This window comes from Salminus brasiliensis, chromosome 5, assembly GCF_030463535.1.
Source record: "Salminus brasiliensis chromosome 5, fSalBra1.hap2, whole genome shotgun sequence".
Taxonomy (NCBI): domain Eukaryota; kingdom Metazoa; phylum Chordata; class Actinopteri; order Characiformes; family Bryconidae; genus Salminus; species Salminus brasiliensis.
The window spans coordinates 1,752,914-1,773,307 of NC_132882.1; the positions used below are offsets into that span (position 1 = coordinate 1,752,914).

The 20,394-nt window shown below is 46.2% G+C and overlaps 1 protein-coding gene across 3 annotated transcripts in view; it reads left to right on the forward strand.

Moving 5' to 3' along the window:
* The window catches only part of LOC140555870 (uncharacterized), a 41,481-nt gene that overhangs the window by 14,803 nt on the left and 6,284 nt on the right, over positions 1–20,394 (forward strand). For 2 of the 3 annotated variants that reach the window (XM_072679202.1, XM_072679200.1), the window contains exons 6-15: positions 2,647–2,756; positions 3,494–3,532; positions 8,547–9,327; positions 9,932–10,048; positions 11,504–15,319; positions 17,164–17,311; positions 18,013–18,118; positions 18,322–18,481; positions 19,648–19,755; positions 19,844–19,930. In XM_072679202.1, coding sequence (XP_072535303.1) covers positions 2,647–2,756; positions 3,494–3,532; positions 8,547–9,327; positions 9,932–10,048; positions 11,504–15,319; positions 17,164–17,311; positions 18,013–18,118; positions 18,322–18,481; positions 19,648–19,755; positions 19,844–19,930 — 5,472 coding nt within the window. The remainder of the gene's footprint in view (positions 1–2,646; positions 2,757–3,493; positions 3,533–8,546; positions 9,328–9,931; positions 10,049–11,503; positions 15,320–17,163; positions 17,312–18,012; positions 18,119–18,321; positions 18,482–19,647; positions 19,756–19,843; positions 19,931–20,394) is intronic. The other variant, XM_072679203.1, reaches the window with a different exon arrangement.

Genomic DNA, 20,394 nt, shown 5'->3' on the forward strand with positions numbered 1-20,394 from the left:
ATGATAAAGGCTGTGTGTAAAGGTTTAGTGATGATGATGATGATGATAAAGGCTGTGTGTAAAGGTTTAGTGATGATGATGATAAAGACTGTGTGTAAAGGTTTAGTGATGATGATGATAAAGGCTGTGTGTAAAGGTTTAGTGATGATGATGATAAAGACTGTGTGTAAAGGTTTAGTGATGATGATGATAAAGGCTGTGTGTAAAGGTTTAGTGATGATGATGATAAAGACTGTGTGTAAAGGTTTAGTGATGATGATAAAGGCTGTGTGTAAAGGTTTAGTGATGATGATAAAGGCTGTGTGTAAAGGTTTAGTGATGATGATAAAGGCTGTGTGTAAAGGTTTAGTGATGATGATAAAGGCTGTGTGTAAAGGTTTAGTGATGATGATGATGATGATAAAGGCTGTGTGTAAAGGTTTAGTGATGATGATGATGATGATAAAGGCTGTGTGTAAAGGTTTAGTGATGATGATGATAAAGACTGTGTGTAAAGGTTTAGTGATGATGATGATAAAGGCTGTGTGTAAAGGTTTAGTGATGATGATAAAGGCTGTGTGTAAAGGTTTAGTGATGATGATGATGATAAAGGCTGTGTGTAAAGGTTTAGTGATGATGATGATAAAGACTGTGTGTAAAGGTTTAGTGATGATGATAAAGGCTGTGTGTAAAGGTTTAGTGATGATGATAAAGGCTGTGTGTAAAGGTTTAGTGATGATAATGTCTCTGGTTGTCCAGACCTCTGATGGACAGAGCACATTTGTCCAGCGTGGTTGAGGCATGTAAAGTGAGGTGTTAAATCGTTGGCTCTAACTCTGTTCTGCTGTGAGCTTGAGACATCGCTCACGAGAGCTCAAATGACCTCGTCAGATCTGTCATCAGTCGCAGCAATGAGGTCATCAGATCTCCCTGTAGACCACCTAACATACAAGCACATATATCTCCTGACAGAAGACAGAACCTCGGAGCGGAAAAATTCTCTCCAGATTCCATCCAAAGGTGAAATGCTTTGGATCTTGGGTGGGAGGTGCTGAAAAAATTCCTGCAGATGGGAATGGTCATGGGCGCGAGTACATATAGGGATTGGGAAGGATTAATGTAGGAATGGATATGGATAGGTATGGAGATGACATGGAAATGGGTACTGGAACAGGTGAGGAAGAGTGGGGTTGGATGGGGATGGACATGGGCATGAGTATGGGTACTTATGGGTGGACATGAAATGTGAAAGGATGGATGTGGAAATGTCCTGGAAATGGGTATCAGAATAGATATGGTGGATATAGCTGCCACCTACCAGTCCGTCCATCAGGCCACCCGCCCACCACCACCCATACCAGACCAGCGGCACACCCCCCTACCACTGCTACCTGTTTAATGACCATGTTCAAACCTAAATGGACTCTTAACTATCTGCACTATTAATATCACCACTATTAACTATCTGCCACTATTAATATCACCACTGTTAACTATCTGCCACTATTAATATCACCACTGTTAACTATCTGCACCAGGATTATTATATTATGATAATGATCAGAGCAGTTCAACAGTATTGATGGTTTGGTCATTTTTATCAATAATTAATAAATAGTTCTGATCAGAGGAGGACGGGTCGGGTCCCCCTTGTGAGTCTTGGTTCCTCCCAAGGTTTCTTCCTCCAGCTCTGAGGGAGGTTCTCCTTGCCACTGTCGCCGTTGGGGCTCACTGGGGGTCTTTGATCCTTCATGTCTTACGTTATTTCTTCTTTTTTTCTGTCTTTTATTAATGACTAATTATGTAAAGCTGCTATGTGACGACAGCAGTTGTAAAAAGTTATACTAATAAATCTGACTTGACTTGACATATAAGCTGTGTGGCCTGGATCAAATGCTACATTTTGGGAAATTCATTACACGCTGCAGGACAGTGAGTCTTGTTCTGGAAATGTAAAGAACACCTGGTTTTCAGTCATTCTGCCTCTTTAACTGGTATTAAGGGTTTCATGAGTTATGTTCTTCAGGCTGCTTTTGGTGTTTGTGGTGTTGTTGTTTATCAGACTGTGTGTGCCATCATTTTGGCCGTGTGTTGCTGAAGGTTCCCTGGCACTCCTGCTTATTTTAGTGATGTCAGGAATAGCGGATTGCGCCGTGTCTCCTGCCTTCCGCAATAACACCATGGGTTTAGTGTCAGAAATTAATAACTCAGTAAATATAACCGCAGCCCGCTCTCACTGAGGGCGAGGGGCAGAGTGGAAAAGATGTCTGAATGTTGTTTAGATGTTTTAAACATCCTCTCTGGTGTTGAGACGCAGCTTTAACACAAGTATGTTCAGTGATTGGTTTAGTGTGACATCATGTTTAGTGAGGGACCCTGTGATTGGTCCAGGGTGACATCACAGCCTTGCTGAGTTTAGCTGTGAAGGGATTTCGGGTAATGCATGGGGCAGCTCTATTGGTAAACGTGAGAGACGGGACCCGAGGACTCCAGCCCCCCCCAGCAGCTGTCTGTCCTGCACACTCTCAGCTCTGCTCACCAACACAAACCACAGCTGAATTAAACCAGTGTTTAATGAACATTCATTAGAAATTCATTTTTAAAATTCATTATTAATTTATTTTGTCTCTCTGTCTCTCTCTCTCTCGCTCGCTCGCTCTCTCTCAGAGTAAGGAGGGGCTGTTCACACTGTCTGCTATGACGTCGGGCATACGGAGGAACTGGATCCAGGCAATAATGAAGAGTGTGCGTCCCACCATCACTCCTGACGTCACCCGGTACGTTTCCCCTCTCTATCCCCCGAGCCTCAGTACAACAAAACCAAATCCGATAAGGACTGAATTTGATACATGATGAGACTGAGGGCGGAAAGGGTCGAGGTTAGGGTGAGACTGAGGGCGGAAAGGGTCGAGGGTTGAGATCAGGGCGAGACTGAGGGTGGAAAGGCTCGAGGGTTGGGTTTAGGGCGAGACTAAAAGTGGAAAGGGTCGAGATCAGGGCGAGACAGAGATCGGAAAGGGACGAGTTTAGGGTGAGGCAAGACAGAAACTTGAAAAGGTCTAGAAAAGTGTGAGAAATTGAAGTGTCCAGTCTGGTCGAGTTTAAACCTAGACAGAGACCTGAAGGTCTAGTCCAAGACAAAGCTGAATCTGTGAAAGATCCAGTGAGAGACAGAAGTCCAAGAAGGGTCAGTTTTAGGAGAGGTTGATAGGATCTGGTCTAAAACAAGATCCTGATTAAAGTGGGTGTCATTTTAAAGGCTTAGATGTGTCCTGTTCTGGTCTCACGTCTGTCCCGAACTTGACCTTTGCCACAGCACTGTTGCTGACAGTCATTGTTGATGAGGGTCTGAGGTTTAGGTGTCCTTCTCTGATTCTGCTGCTCGTCCTGATCTTATCTTCTGCCAGTCCAGGACAAAATTCCATCATTTGAAACAGAGAGTGATGTGCTGCTGTTTTCCTCTTTAATGTCCTCCACCTTTCATCTGTTCTCTCTCCTTCTTCTCCTGCTGCAGGAAAAACGTCTCTCTCAAACTCTCTGTTCTCAAACCAAGGTTGGAACTTCTCTTTCTCACTCTGACCTGTGTGTTCTGTCATGTCAGCGCTGAGTGATGTCGTTTGGAGTGTTCCACCATAGCTGTCTGTGATCTTTTAGCTATGCCTGGCAGCTCGCTGTGTGCTCATTGTGGTGCTCGTTGATTGATGTCTGGCAGTTCATCTCTGAAGGCCATTCATACAGTCATCCATCAGGTTGTCAATCATCCAGTCATCACACACACACTCCTACATAAACATAAACACGCACAAACACACACACTCATGGAAAGATAAACTTGCAACAGGGTGGTGTTGCTGTTGTGAGTGAATGGATAGACTTTATGCTCTCTGTCTAGACAGTCACTGATCTACCATCAGTGAATAACACATTCCGGAGGGGACCTGTTCGGGGACCTGTTCGGGGACCTGTTTGGGTACCTGGTAATGCTCTTCCTCAGTTAGATCGTTTGATTACTTATCATCATGGTCCCTCCCCTCTGACAGTTGTTGTTGGGCCAATAGAAATGCTCCAGAATAGCTGCTTATTTGAAGATACAAGATTTTTGAGTGGCAGCAATCACACATGAGCGGAAAGGGTCAAGATCAGGGCGGGACTGAGAGCGGAAAGGGTCGGGTTTAGGGCGAGACTGAGAGCGGAAAGGGTCGGGTTTAGGGCGAGACTGAGGGCGGAAAGGGTCGGGTTTAGGGTGAGACTGAGGGCGGAAAGGGTCGGGTTTAGGGTGAGACTGAGGGCGGAAAGGGTCGGGTTTAGGGTGAGACTGAGGGCGGAAAGGGTCGGGTTTAGGGTGAGACTGAGGGCGGAAAGGGTCGAGTTTTGGGCGAGACTGAGGGCGGAAAGGGTCGAGATCAGGGCGAGACTCAAATATATATATGAGCATAATTTCAACACTTACAGTAGCTGATTCAGTTAAATGTGCTGACTGTCCCAATAGTGTGTTTGCTGTTGTGAGTGGTTGGCTAGACTTCTCCTCGCTCCCTGTGTGTAGAGTAAGCTGTACCCTTTGACTTGACCTAACCTTAATTATCTTTATAAAAAGAAAATTGATAAACTTGAATGTGCTTGTAAATTTACTGTTGCTGTGTCTGTATTTAACGTGTTCTTAGACTATATATGTAGACTAACACCTGAAACGCTTCTTAATTTAAGGCAGTCGTGGCCTAAAGGTTAAAGAGGTGGGCTTGAGACCAAAAGGTCACAGGTTCGAATCCTACCGGCAGGTAAGAATTGAGGGTGGGCGGAGTGAAGGCTGACTCCTTCCTCAATCCACGGCTGAAGTGCCCTTGAGCAAGGCGTCTAACCCTCAACTGCTCCCCGGGCGCTGGAGTTGGCTGCCCACCGCTCCGGGTGTGTGTGTGCTCACTGCCCCTAGTTCACTAGTGTGTGTGTGTGTGTGTGTGTGTGTGTGTGTGTGTGTTCACTACCACAGATGGGTACAATTTCACTGTACACCTTTACCTTCACTTGCTGATGGACTCGCCACCCAGAACGCACCAGCTGTGGCAGGTTTTAAACACTCCAAAGCAATTATTGTTATTTACATCTGCTGCTGCACATAAACAGGACTAATTATGCAGGACTAATTAAACAATAATTAAACAGGACTAATTAAAATGTAATGTTTTTGGCACCAATATGATTTACAGTATGCTCAGAAAAATCATGCTGTTTTTATTTATTTATTTATTATTTGTTTTATATTTTATAATTTTTTATAACCCAGTTTACTCACCCACTCAAGGACTCCCCCAATCACTTGCAATGCCCCCGACATTAGGAGAGAGAGGACAAGCACCACATCTTTTCAGACTGCCGCTGGTGCAGCATCACTTGAGAGACTATACGCCGGATCTCCAGCTCTGATGCGTCAAACAGTCGCCTGTGCCGACCAGCATCACAGTGGGAGGGAGCCATGTACCCACCCAGAGAGAGCATGGCCAGTTGTCCTCTCTCAGACTCCAGATGCAGATGGCAAAGCATCTTGGTCTCACCACCTAGGACTAATTACACAAAAATATATACAAAAAAATTATACTTTCAGCACTAATGCTAGCTAACGTTGCTGTTGTGAGTGGGTGGCTAGACTTCTTCTCCCTCCTGTTGATAATGTTGCATCTGATATATGGGGTGTATATGCGTATAGGCTAGTGGGTGTATAAGTGTGTGTGTGTATGGGTGTATTTGGGTGTGTATATGTAGGCTAAAGGGTGTATATATGCAGGCTAATGGGTGTATATGCAGGCTAGTGGGTGTATAGGTGTGTGTGTGTGTGTATGGGTGTATTTGGGTGTGTATATGTAGGCTAAAGGGTGTATATATGTAGGCTAATGGGTGTATATGCAGGCTAGTGGGTGTATAGGTGTGTGTGTGTGTGTGTATGGGTGTATTTGGGTGTGTATATGTAGGCTAAAGGGTGTATATATGTAGGCTAATGGGTGTATATGCAGGCTAGTGGGTGTATAGGTGTGTGTGTGTATGGGTGTATTTGGGTGTGTATATGCAGGCTAAAGGGTGTATATATGTAGGCTAATGGGTGTATATGCAGGCTAGTGGGTGTATAGGTGTGTGTGTGTATGGGTGTATTTGGGTGTGTATATGCAGGCTAAAGGGTGTATATATGTAGGCTAATGGGTGTATATGCAGGCTAGTGGGTGTATAGGTGTGTGTGTGTATGGGTGTATTTGGGTGTGTATATGCAGGCTAAAGGGTGTATATATGTAGGCTAATGGGTGTATATGCAGGCTAGTGGGTGTATAGGTGTGTGTGTGTATGGGTGTATTTGGGTGTGTATATGCAGGCTAAAGGGTGTATATATGCAGGCTAAAGGGTGTATATATGCAGGCTAATGGGTGTTTATGTAGGCTAGTGGGTGTATATGTGTGTGTGTGTGTGTATGGGTGTATTTGGGTGTATATATGCAGGCTAATGGGTGTATATATGCAGGCTAATGGGTGTATATGTAGGCTAGTGGGTGTATATATATATGTGTGTGTGTGTGTGTGTGTGTGTGTGTGTATGGGTGTATTTGGGTGTATATATGTAGGCTAATGGGTGTATATGTAGGCTAATGGGTGTATATATGCAGGCTAATGGGTGTATATGTAGGCTAGTGGGTGTATAGGTGTGTGTGTTTGGGTGTATTTGGGTGTATATATGTAGGCTAATGGGTGTATATATGTAGGCTAGTGGTGATGCTGTTTGGTTGTTAAGGTTAAGGTTAAGATTGGTCAGTGCTAAAGAGGTCAGTGCTACTTTACCTCACACAGTTCTCTTCTAATAATCTTTGACATGAGCGTAAAATGTCATAGCGCCACCTGCAGTACTGGAGCTCTCATAACAGCTAAAATTAAGCACATGACCTCATGAAGGAGCTCCACGCTGAGGCCTTCAGAAAGACGTGAGCGAGTCCTCCTGTATGCAGAGCTGCTCTGAGCTCTGAACTTTCATGCAGGACATGGAGAGAGAACGGCGAAGTGAGGAGTGCTGAAGAGGGTTTAGAGGAGCGCTGGGGAATACAGCAGCAGTTGGGATGAGTTTACGGAAGGAGATCTGGTGGGATAGAGATGTTTAGATGTTCTGACAGATGGGAGTATGTTCCCAGATTGGGTTCAGTTATTATGGGGTGTGTTACCTCACAGTTCTGCGTGTGTTTGTCTGTGGGGTGGGGGTCAGGCTGTGGCTTTCTCCTTTAGAAGGAATGCTGGATATTTCTGGGATGTAGACACCTTGCCGTCTCTCTCATATTCTGGAATGTCCCCTCCTCCTCTTATAGGGGTGAGAATATAGTATTGCGTAAGCTCCTTCTTTTAGGACCTGCTCACACTGTCTTACAGAGACAACATGCCTCACAGTGTACAAATAGCTTTAACACATTCCTGTCCCTCACTCACACTGCTCGTATTATTCCCTCACTGCTGTTGCACTAACGTGTGTGTGTGTGTGTGTGTGTGTTATGAAATCCTACATTAATATCATTCTTCAGTTAAAAACAAACATGCATGTTCCCTCTTACCTGTAAGTTCAGCTGATCAGGATCAGGATGTTTGCTGATGCACCTGATTCTGACAGAATCAGAGTCAGGAGCAGAAGATCAGCTGCAGATGATCAGAACGTGGTTGGAGAGGATTATTCTGGAGGAGTCTGGAGTCTGATTTAAACCTCAGACGTTTAGTCTGGTCTGCTCTTGATTGATGGTTGAAGTGAGGGGTGAAGAAGATCACCATGGTCAGATCCAGAGAGCTCTCTGAGGCTTTCAGAAAGAAGAGTGGAGATGTTGGAGAGGAGTCTGCAGATGGAAGGGGTTTGAACAGATCTCAGAACAGTTGGAGATCAGCCGCTGTTCCACCGTCCACTAAATCATCTACAAGAGGAACATCTGACCAACATGACCAGATCAGACCGTCCAAGCAAGATCAGACCAACAGCAGAACCTCAGGATGAGTGAAGAAGACTAAAATATCGTCATAGTAGCTGATAGATCTCACCACAGCCGATGTACAGTATCTACCATCAAATAATAAGTGGAATAACATCGCTCATCATGGGAAAGAAGGTCATGGCAGTATTGGGTTTTATTGCCTGTTGGTTTTCTGGGTCAGATTGAGTGACATCATACATCTTTCATCAGCACTAGATTTATTCTGGAAGTTTAACCTGGCCCTGCTGGTAGAGAAGCGACCCGCTGTAGTCCATCATGATCACCAGCAGGAAGCTAAGAGGTCTTGCCTTGGCAAGTTTAAAGACTTTTTGGAACTTTCAGCAGCACTAAATTAATCATCTAAGTGGATCTATGGCTGTTTTGACCCTGTATTTAATATTTTAAATATTCTGTTACTTGTTAGCTACATTAGCATCATAGCTATAAACACGTCTTGGCTGATTGACTCAATTGTGTATAGAGTGTGAACTGTGTATAGATTTATTATAACTGTAGATAAACGTTCCTTTAAGTGTATGAGTGCTTTTTGTGTATGTTGCTTTTAACACCCCCCTCCCCTCCTCCCCATTCCCAGTTCTCTTCCAGAGGAGCAGGCCAAAGCCAGGGCCACTTTGGACTTGACCCAGCCGACCCCTGATGTCTCCCAAACTTCGCACAGCCCTAAGGTTGAAATCCAGAGGTCATGTGAGGTCATAAGTGACTCCGCCCCACCTCCCGAGCAGCGTAAGACCAGAGTCCGTGAGCGCAGACGAGAGGGAAGGTCCAAAACCTTTGACTGGGCGGAGTTTCGCCCTGGACAGGAGAAGGTGGGGCCAGCAAGGGAGAGAGCAGACACATTAGACGTCAGCTCTGCCTCCTCTCCGTCCTCCCTCTCCTCGTCCGCTTCGTCTCCAGTGTCCAGCACTTCCTCTCCACAGACGTCCTCGTCCCTCTCCGCTCCTGGCCCGGCCCCCTCTGACAGGAGGTTACTTCGGCAGGAAGAGGAAGTGGAAGAGGAGTGTACAAAACGTGGCCAGGATCAACGCCGCTGCTTTCATCCTTCGTCGCCCCTTCCTCCCACGACAACTGTGGGCGGGACCACAGTTGCTGATGGTCAGTGTAAGCCCCCCTCTGACGTCCTGAAGGATCACGGGAGGATGGATGTAGACAACGCTGTCTCTGTGGGAGTGGCCAGTGGAGCTCAAACAGCCAATCATAATCCTGATGTACAAGTGGAAATCGAACAAAGGTGGCATCAGGTGGAGACCACGCCTCTCCGAGAAGAAAAGCAAGTGCCAATCACCGGTAGCCCTGCCCCCCTCTCTGCTGGAGACAGGATACCCCCGCAAGAGCTCGCTGCCATTCTGGACAAAGAGGTGAAAGAGGTTTTTGGGACTTTTGGATTTCTGTTTGAAGTGTTTTAAGAGGCTTAAACTGGTGCATCATTCACTTCATCCATTTAAAAAATCTATATATGTATTAAAATATATTATATATGTCAGATATTGTAAATATCTGACTGCCCGGTTTTCTTTTTTAAGGAATAAGTGGAAATTACTTAATGAGGGGGTTATTTTCTTTTTTGATACCTACATTTCCTGTATTTAGAAAAATACATACCCATCCATTTTAAACTATTAAACCATAAAACATCAAACCGCACCATCCTAACCTTCAAACCCCAGTTCACACAATCCCAACCATCCAATTCCAACCATCTGACCCCAATTTATACAATCCCAACCATCAAACCCCAAACCATCCAATTACAACCATCAAACCCCAAACCATCCAATTACAACCATCAAACCCCCAACCATCAAACCCCCAACCATCAAACCCCCAACCATCAAACCCCAAACCATCCAATTACAACCATCAAACCCCAAACCACACAAGGGCGTGGTTGTTTCCCTGGCTGATTGGAGTGAGGTGTGTCGGGAGTAGAGAGAGTACGACTCCTGTTTGGTTGCTTTGCAGTTGGGGCAGACGCAGAGAGAGTTGGTGAGGCTGCAGGAGCAGAACAGCCTCCTGCAGGAGCAGCTGCAGGACGCCCGTGGACGAGAGCAGAGTGCACGGGAGGGATATGTGTTACAGGTAACGCACTGTGGAGGACGGTATGCTGCAGCACATGTTTCTCAGGGCTGTGGAGTAACATAGGAGCACCAATGAAAATGAACATACACCAGAGTTCAGACATTTAATCAATAATCAGAAATGGTTTGATATATATGAATATTTAAATATTTAACACTAGACAGCAGATGTTACTTGACCTAATATTTGTATATTTTTAAGTTATTTGTATTAGAACTTATTTTGTACAGTTCTTAACTCCTAATGTTTTAGTTACTGCCATTGATCACCTGAAAGTAATAATAAGTGGGAGTCCCATATTCAAATTATTTTATACCTTTATCTGCAAACGAGTAGATTTTCCTTCATTGAAAAGTTTGGGACCGTGATTACAAACATTTGAATAATCAAATGTAATTTTATCAGTAGTAGTATTAAATTTGACATTATATAATCAATAATCAGAAATTGTTTTATTAACGTTTACAATAATGAGCCATATATAAATATTTAACACTAGACAGTAGATGTTTTTTGACCTAATATTTGTATATTTTTAAGTTATTTGTATTAGAATTTATTATGTACAGTTATTAACTCTTAATTTGATTATTATTAGTATTAAATTGGACATTATTTTGACTGTGGTTAAGAAGAATATCTTGGTTTGGGAATTTAAACCCTTTTCTAATGTCGAGTTCCTTTAATTACACATAACCCTCCTTCAGCCTGAACCACAAACCTCATTTACTGCGAGGTTTTGTAAGATTCGCTTGACTAATATGCATCACGCAGTAAGAATTCGGGGAGTTGTGGCTCTGTGTAAGGAGCTACACTGACCTGACTGCATGAAAGGTGTGCTCCTGGCATGTGTGTTTACTAATCACTCTGTGGAGTCTCTCTCTCTCTGGGCTCTGACTGGGTTTGGGTTGAAATGCTAGTTTTATATTGTAAGATTTATTGTGAATTGTAAACAAGCTTCCAGCTGTGCTTTTTCGCTCGTGTCTTTTCTCCACTCACCTTTGTTTAGTTTTTGTTTGCATGGCTTTTGAATCAGTGTTTTGCATTTTCAGTTGTGTTCCTACTCTTTTTCTCTTCTTATGTCGTCTCGTCCTCATCAGTTCTATACCACATCCTTCACACATGGGTTTCTGTTTCCTTTTTGTGATCCTTTTAGGTAGTTGTCATTCTGTGAGCTGTTCAAATGCTTTTTAGCTGTGTTTCCTTTTTAAGAGACACACATTTTTCACAATTTCCTTTTATAATCTGTTAATTTATTAGTGTCATTGTCCCTGTATGGAACACTCCATCCATTTTCCATCTTGTAATGTGAAAAAAAGCACAGTAGAAAGCTTGGGTTTTTCAAAATAGACCAAACGCATATCAAAACCTCGGCGTCCTAGCAGCAGCCCCAGAGACGGAGCCCTCCAGGTCTACCGCTACCACTAATCACACTGTCCTCTTGATCTCTTAAAGAGTGCCTCTGCACCAGGACAGCCTTCATCTGACTCCACCACTTCTTCCTCCCCTCACCAAGTGCCATGGCAGCATCTTACTAAGCTAAACCAGGATCTGAAGACGGAGCTGGAATCCCAGCGACGGAAGCACGATCTGGCCAATCAGCAGGTCACCACCTTGAGACGGAGCTACAGCGCGGCTCAGGATGTGATCGGCCATCACGAGACCGAGATAGAGGCTTTGCAGGCTAAGCTAGCTTCTGCCATGGCAGAGATTGTTGCAAGCGAGCAGGCGGTGGCCCGAATGCGCAGCGAGCTGAAGCTGGAGCAGGGACGCTGCCGCGAGCACGAGGAAGAGTGGACCAGAAACGAGGCGACTTTGCGAGCGCAGCTTCGCGATAGTGAGGAGCGACTCCGGGATGTAGAAGCTAGTCTGCTGGAGAAGACCCAGGCCCTGAGGCTGCTGGAACGCCAGCAGGCCCTGCAAAGGGACCAGCGCAAGGAAGTGCACAGGCTGCAGGAGAAGCTCACCGAGGTTACCGGTCGTCTCATTGCCACGGAGGAAGCGCAGGCTCTAAGGGAAGAACGGGAGAGGAAGGAGCAACGTAGCCTGGAGGAGAAACATGAGCGGGAGCGGCAAGGACTGACCCGCAGGCTTGCCGAGTCAGAGGAGAAGAATCGTGAGGTTGAAGAGCAGTTGCAGGAGGTGCAGGAACAAGTGGATGTACTGCTCAGAGGAAATGGGGACCGGGTCATGGGGTCAGAAGTGAAGGTGGAGGTGCTGCATCTGCAACAACAGCTGAGTGAGCAGGCAGACATGGTGGAAACCCTGCGGGAAAGTGTCCAAAGGTTGGAGGAAGAGCGGGATCACCTCACGTGCCGCTGCCAGGAATTGGTTAACCAGATTGCTGAGGCAGACAGAGAGGTGGGAAAACTGCAGGAGCGCCTGAAGACGGAGGAGGCAGACTACTATTCCTTGGAGAGCTCGTACGAGCGCGTCTCGGAGGAGTTTGCGAAGATCAGCCGTGTGCTGAGGGAAAAGGAGGAAGAGGTGCGGCAGACGAAGGAGCTGTACGAGCAGTTGGTGAGGCAGAAGGAGCAGGACCTCAATGAAGCCTTCATCAAGATGGCCGCACTGGGGAGCAGCCTTGAGGAAACCGAACTTCGTCTGCAGGCAAGGGAGGACCTTCTCAAACAGATGGGGCGTGGGGAGGTGGAGCCCTGTGAGGCAGAAAAACAGCTGAAGGCTAAGCTGGCGGTGGCGGAGGATCGGATTGCTGAACTTGAACAACACCTTGACGCTCTGCGATTGGGATATGCCGATCTCAGGATGGACCGTTGCAGCTCTCAGGAGAATGTGCTCGAGACTCTGGAGAAGGAGATGGAACGAGACGTCACCTTTTCCAACACCTCTTCCTCTTTAACTCTTACAAGAAGCAGCTCAGAAACGGAAGTTTCTCTTGCCAAGCGTCAGAGAATTCGTTTCTCTAACATTCAGTGCCAAAAATACCACCAGTCCCAAGGAATTGACCGGTTTCAGATGGATAACAGTTCCCTGGATGTAACTCAAGAGATGAGTCAGGACCTCATACAAGAGACAAGCCCAAATCTCCCAGGGGACGGAGACCTCACCCACGATTTCACCCAGGACATCAGTGTAGTGAGCGACAGCTCATTTCAGTATTGTAGTGACACTGAGAAATTCATGTCCATCATCCACGCACTGGAGTCCAAGCTTAAGGACACTGAGGAGAAGTTGAGGGAGATCACTGCAAAGATACAAAGTCAACAAGAGCAGCCTGGGAACAGCGAGCCTGTGGAGGCAAGCGGTGGTGATACCTGTGCTGAACCAGAGCAGGATGTACCTGATGGCAAATCCCTGTCCTGTTGGGACAAAGATGCACAGGCTAGTCGTACCAGTGTAGAGTACAAGAAGGCTCTGGCTTGTGTAGAGTCCTGCAGGGTAAGGGTTAAGAAGATCCTCAGCTGTCAGGGTGAAGACAGCAGTGCAGAAGCACAGGTCCGAGCCCTAGCAGACATTGAGAAAGACCTGGTTAACGCTACCTTTCACATGATGCAGGATGACACCACAAGTGATGTTCCTCTTACCTCCTGCAGCCCAGAGTCTATGATACAGATGTTTGCCAGAATGTTAGCCTTTGAGGGGATCGTTTTGGAGAAGATGGCATTTTCTCTTGAGGATCCAAAATCCGGTCTAATGCAAAGCCTCAGTGAGATAAACAGGGATGCAGAAAACCTAAAAAAGAGCCACCAAGGCTGCCTTTCAATAGTTTACACAGACATTCTTGTGAGAAAGCTCATGCTAGAGAGCAAACTGGTGGACGAACTGCGGGAACACCTGTTCCAACAGGAATGTACCCCTGTGGAAAGATCAGACAATGTTCAGTCACTAGGAGACGGTGTTCTAGCTCAGAACATCATCGATAACACTTGTATTAATGCTGAGCTTGCATACTCCCTTCAGGACCTGAAACACACTTTCCAAGGCAGGTTTGAGGAGCTTCAGAGGGACTTGTTCAAGGTAAATGAGACCTTACTGCAAAGGGACACAGTGGTGAGAGAGGCACTTGGTGCTTTAAACAATGCAAAGGTCTCACAGGATATCAGTGACGAGCTTGGTGTTGCTACTGATGCCTCCCTTGCTGACGTCACTCCTCCTGAACTCGCCCCTTACACAGAGTTGATTGAGAGGGAAGAAGCCCACGGTCTTGCTGAAGAAATTGTAGAAAGGCATTTGGCAGGAGCCATGCAGTCTTGCGGTACCGATTCAACCTCGTCGCTTCAGACTGGGCGAAAGCGTCTTATCGCTGAGCTGAAGAGACAAGCAAAGCTTCTCCATCATCTGTCCCAGCAGGTCGAAAAGACATGCAAGGAAGGTAGCAGCACAGTTCACTCGGTACTTGCAGGGGAAATCCAGGGACTTCTGGGGCACAAAGATACAAGAGTCTTAATGTGCAGCCCCCTCTGCATGCATGAGGCTCTGATCCAGGCACAGGTGGCATATGTTGCCTGTCGGCTGCGAGCGGACCACCAGAGAGAGCTCTTGCATTGCCAGGAGACCAGCCGCAGCATGGCGTCCTTGGTGCAGGAGCATGCCCAGCATGTGGCAGCTATCCACCAGCGCTACCAGAGTAGCTTGGATGAGGAGCGGCTTAGCTTCTCCAATACCGTGAGCTCCCTGCAAGAGGAAAATGGGACGCTGCGAAAGGAGGCAGCACTGCGGCTGCAAGAGTTGCAGGACCAGCGGGAGCGGCTGGCGCAACTCGACGAGGCGTTCCGCGACGAGACGGAAGATCTCAAGAGGAGGCATGCAGAGGAACTCAGTCAAGTAGAGCAAGAAAGAGCTGCCGGTGAGCTGGCCCTGGCAGAACGCGCCACAGAGAGCCAGCGCAAGCTCGAAACCCTGCTGCAGCAGGTGGAGGGAGCCGAGCTTAGGCATGAGGAGCATATCCACAAACTGGAGCAGGAGTTCAGAGGAAGGATTCAGGAGCTTGAACGCGTACACAAAGAGGAGATCCAGAAGTTGCATGACCGTTACAGCCAGACCATCCGCACTTTAGGGGAGAAATTCGAGAATTTAGAAGAGGATCTGCACCGGCCTTGCGCAGAAGAGGCACGAGAGTCCTGCCCTATGGAGGAAGGGGATGGGCCTGAGCAGGATGTAAGCAGGGACTCGATGTCGGTGCTGAGAGACCGGGTGCAGGAGTTGGAGCAACAGATGAGTAGCATGCGTGACGAACTGGAAAACAAGCCACCAGAGGGAGATGTGGCCAGCCTGAGAGATAAATACCAGAGAGACTTCGACAGCCTCAAGGTTCAAACCGTCGCCTCTGAAGTCTTCTACGTGTCTGTCGAATTTTCTTAATCATTTGGGTTGCAGTGGTTAAAATGATTGATTGATTGGCCGATTTGAGAGGTCAGTGATTTGCTGATGAAAACAAACCTGACGTTTATTTACTCAGCAGTTCTGGTCCTGTTGATTAATTGGTTCCAATCTCTGAAATCAACAATCATTCTTGAACCTCCTCCTCCACTGGAGGTAACTCCTGCAACTCTTTTAGTTCCAGTACCCTTAACAACTAAGGGCTTGAGTCCAGCACAGTTTTCTGATTTCCCTGCTTCAACACATTCACTAAACCTGACAGGTGAACCTCAACAGGTGAGGTGAATCAGGTCTGCTCGTGGAAAACCACAAAACTGTGCAGGAACCTCCAGAACCTTCTCGTTCCTGCTTTACAGTCACACTCTCATGGTTGTAGATCCTGTAGTCACTCTCTGCAGAGCAGGTTTAGCTTTTGGGTCGCAGTTGCCGTGTTTCCAACCACTCAAGTGATTTTTCTTTACAAACAGAATCTGAGTTAGTTGTAAATGGACTTGATGCAGATGCCTGTGCCTGGACTATTCTTCTCAAAAGCCCCCAAATCAAGCTAACCTGATGAGAACTGGTTGACTCTGTCAAGAAAGCCAAATTTTGAGGACTGAGGACAAATGCTACAGTAGTGCAGGACCTAGCCTTACCTGCTCCACAGTTACTGATCCAGTATTATGAGTCTGTTAGTTTACAGCTCAGTGTTGCTTTTAAATAATTGGGTAAAAACCTGGCTATTGTGGTTCCAACTGCTCTGCTGTTTACATTAGTTATCATAGCTCTCATGCCTTCCGTTACTATTACTGCACACACATCAGTCACAAGCCAGATGTGCACGGAGGTAATCCTGCTGTTTGCCGAGGCAGGTGCATTATTCTCCTCTGATGATCAACATAGCTTGTTACACCAGTTTTCTGCTGTCCTACCCAAGCATATACAGTATTTATAGGTGCAGCTGGCTGGAGAAAACTGTAGGTTTAGGATTATCTGATCTGCTAAAAGCTGCACAGCTGTAAAGGCTCCCAGCAGGAAGTACAGGTAGGATATAGCTGCCAGCATTAACAATAATATCTGAATAACCGTATCAGACCATAATACTTATTACATAATATTAGATGAGGATTTGATTGCACTGGATGGAGCTCCTCCACCATCATTCCAGAGAACACAGTTCCTCCACTGCTCCACAGCTCCTCAATGCTGGGGGGCTTTATACCCCTCTAGCCTACGCCTGGCATTATTAGGCAGCATGGAGCCAATAGGGTCATGATGTTGATCTGCTCCAGAGAGTCCTATTCTATTGGCAGTACTTCTTCTCTACAGGGACTAGACAAGCTGTGTGTGTGCATTTGCACATCTGTGTCAGCAATAGGTGCAGCTTAAAGTAGCTGAATGCATTCATTAGAAAGGGTGTCCACAAACATTTGGACATGTAGTGACACCATCATCAGCAAGCCTGTAGACCTTTTTCACCCTTTTAAGTGGTGTTGATATCCGTTTCTGAGCTGTTATACTAACAGCATGTTCCAGAAAATGCACCTGGCTAGTGCTCATAGCCACCGTCGCTCTTGTGCACTCTCGCGCACTCTTAAGCACTCTTGCACACTCTCACCTGTATGAACTTGCTCACTTGCTGTTCAGTCCTGCATGAGCTTCACAATCATCTACCGTCAGGGCAGTCTGAGATTACACTCCACTCAAGGCACTGTAACTAACGTGCTGCTTGTACATGTGTGGGTCTCTATTGTGTGTGTGTGTGTGTGTGTGTGTGTGTGTGTGTGTGTGTTTAGGAGACGTGTGAGCGCGGCTTCGCGGCGATGGAGGAGACCCATCAGAAGGTAATCGAGGACCTTCAGCGTCAGCATCAGCGCGAGATCAACAAGCTGCTGGAGGAGAGAGAGAGGCTGCTGGAGGAGGAGACTAACGCCACCATAGCTGGTAATGAACACACCATATGCACTAAAGTACTGATGCACCTGCTCTTTCACTGCTTCTTCTGAAATCATTGCTGTGAGAATCTGATTGCATTCAGCCACAAGAGCGGTAGTGAGGTCAGGATGTTGGATGACCACCACCCCACCTTCTCTCCAACTCCCCAACTGCCTGGATTGAGGCATAGAGCCAAAAGGTTCATTTTTAATTGTACCAGATCCAGAGAGCTCTCTGAGGCCTTCAGAAAGAAGGGTGGAGGTGCAGAGGAGTCTGTAGATGAAAGGGGTTTAAACAGATCTCAATACAGTTAGAGATCAGCCGCTGTTCCACCGTCCACTAAATCATCTACAAGAGGAACAGCTGACCAACATGACCAGATCAGACCGTCCCAGCAAGATCAGCCCAGCAGCAGACCAGCGGAACCTCAAGATGAGTGAAGAAGACTCCAACTGTCCTAAAATCCCCTCACAGGATCTACAGGAAGCTCTCTGCTCACAGCATCTCCCATCAGATAGAGAACAGACACCTTTGATCTTCGTGGAAGGGGAGCAAGGAGGAAACATCAGAGCAGGACTAGAGAACACCTAGACCAAGACCTGGACATCTGGACAAAAGAGCTTTAGACCGACTAATTTATTCACATAAAACAACTATAATCGATTATGTTTTGTGTGTGTGTGTGTGTGTGTGTGTGTGTGTGTGTTTAGCAATTGAGGCGATGAAGAACGCTCATCGTGAGGAGCTGGAGAAATCCCAGCGTGCACAACTGAGTGGAGTCAGTGCAGACATCGAACAGCTGCGCATGCAGTATGAGTGAGTGTACACACACACACACACACACACACACACACACCAATGTTACCAATTATACCTGGTCAACAACAGTCCTATGGTCAGAAACCATGGGTTGTAGGTGTTTCTAATAAAGTGGCCAGTGAGTGGAAGCACAAGCTATATATAAATTCTTATGCAAGACTAACCAAAGCCGTGTGTGTGTGTGTGTGTGTTTTTTGCAGAGAGGAGCTTCAGTCGATTCACCGTGAGTTGGAGGTCTTATCTGAGCAGTATTCTCAGAAATGCCTGGAAAACGCCCACCTGGCCCAGGCCCTAGAGGCGGAGAGACAAGCCCTACAGCAGTGCCAGAGAGAAAACCAGCAGTTACACACACACAACCAGGTACACACACACACACTTTTACACAAGGTCAGGAGGTCATAGGGTCATGTGTGTGTACGGTGGATTCAGACACGTTACTGAGATCTCTTTCTGCAGCTGTTTTGTGAACTGCCTCATTCTTCATGGCAGATCCTCTCCGGCTCTGTGATCTATGAACTGCTGTCTTCAGGTTCCTCCACAGATGTTTGATGGGTCTGAGCTTTGATCGATTTACTTCGGGAGATTCAGAGACTTGCCTTAAAGTCCCTCCTGTGTTGAACCTTCGCCCTAGTCTGAGGTGGGAGTTCTCTGGAGGAGGCCTTCTTAAAGATGTCCTTAAATCGTTAGCAGTGTTACCAGAGAAGCAGCCCTAGAGCATGATGCTATCACCACCATGTTTCATGGTAGGAGTGATATTAGTCAGGTGATCACCCCAACGAGGTCTATTTTCATCTCATCAGACCACAGAACCTTCTCCACATGTCGCCAAGCCGACTGTCCTAGGCCTTTTGCTAAACCGTGCTTGGCTGTAGAAAAAGTGAAGCCACCACAGGTCTAGCGCCTCTGCTGGCTGCATGCAGTATGATGTGTAGCTCTGCCCATCCTAACATGTTTCAATGACAAAACTCATTATCCATCTAATTTTCCTCCTCCAAACTGTCTCTCCATCTCCAGTGTCTCCAGATTCCAGCAGTTGGTCTCCCTGTGCTGATATCAGCCCATTTTTAATTTCTTAACCCTGAAAAACCCCTGTTTTGGCTGGATGAGACCGGTCCTCTGCAGCAGGACCTGCATGGCGTCCTCTCTGTTCAGTACATGGAGGAGCTGAGCTATAGAGGAACTTACATGAGCTGCACTTTTACTGTTGGAGCTGTTGTCCACTTACCGGACAGACTGGGAGTCCAGGGGGAAATCCGCTCTGCTTCTGCACTGGAAGCTCAGTGAAGACGGTCTGAGACACTCAGGCTCGGTCTGGGAGAAGGGGCGAGTCTCCTAAATGAGTGGGCGAGTCTGGCTCCGCCTCTTGTGAGCCTCTACTGAGCAGACTCTGGTTGCAGATTTGACAGCGTGGCGGACAGTTCTGGCTTTATTCCTGTAGAACCTCTGAAAATGTGATTGTTATTCTGGTCAGACCTAAAACAAAAGCTTGGTCTAAAAATCAGGACGAACGTTTAATTGTGTTTAAGGAGCTGAACAATCGTCTGACGGTGGAGATCACCCGCATGCGGTCCTGTTTGAGCGGAGAGAAGGTGGTGTCTCCTCTAACACAAGGCAAAGACCTGTACGAGCTAGAGGTAAAGATGTACACACACAGTAAAGACTCTCTCACACACATTGGAGACACAGATAGTGAGTGTTGAGTGTTGTGTTGTGCTGCTGCAGGTGCTGCTGCGGATTAAGGAGTCGGAGATTCAGTATCTCAAACAGGAAATCAACTCTCTAAAGGACGAGCTTCAGTCTGCACTGCGGGTAACACACACACACACACACACACACACAGACCTGTGTATATTTACTTATATTTCCACTGCCAGTCAGAATTCTGTGGATTTCCCGAGCTCTAATTATGTTTATTATATATTTAATATATATTTATATACTATAATCTTCTGCACACAGTAACGGTGTACCTCTCTACCTTTTATAATATTATTATATTAATATGATATTATATTAATATTAATATTAATATTCCTTCATACCTTTATAAAAATCCTTTATACCATTTTCTCTAAAAAAAATTAATGAAGTAACAGGAGCTGACCCTGATGTCATTTAGGACCCACGGATGACTGTCCAATCACATGAAACTAAATAATACTAAACACAAAACTGATAAACAAAAGTAAAGGTCAGAGTGAAAAAGGTCAAATAAAATTAATTCTAATATTAAATTATAATAAAGCATAATCACACGTCGGTGGTTGTTAATA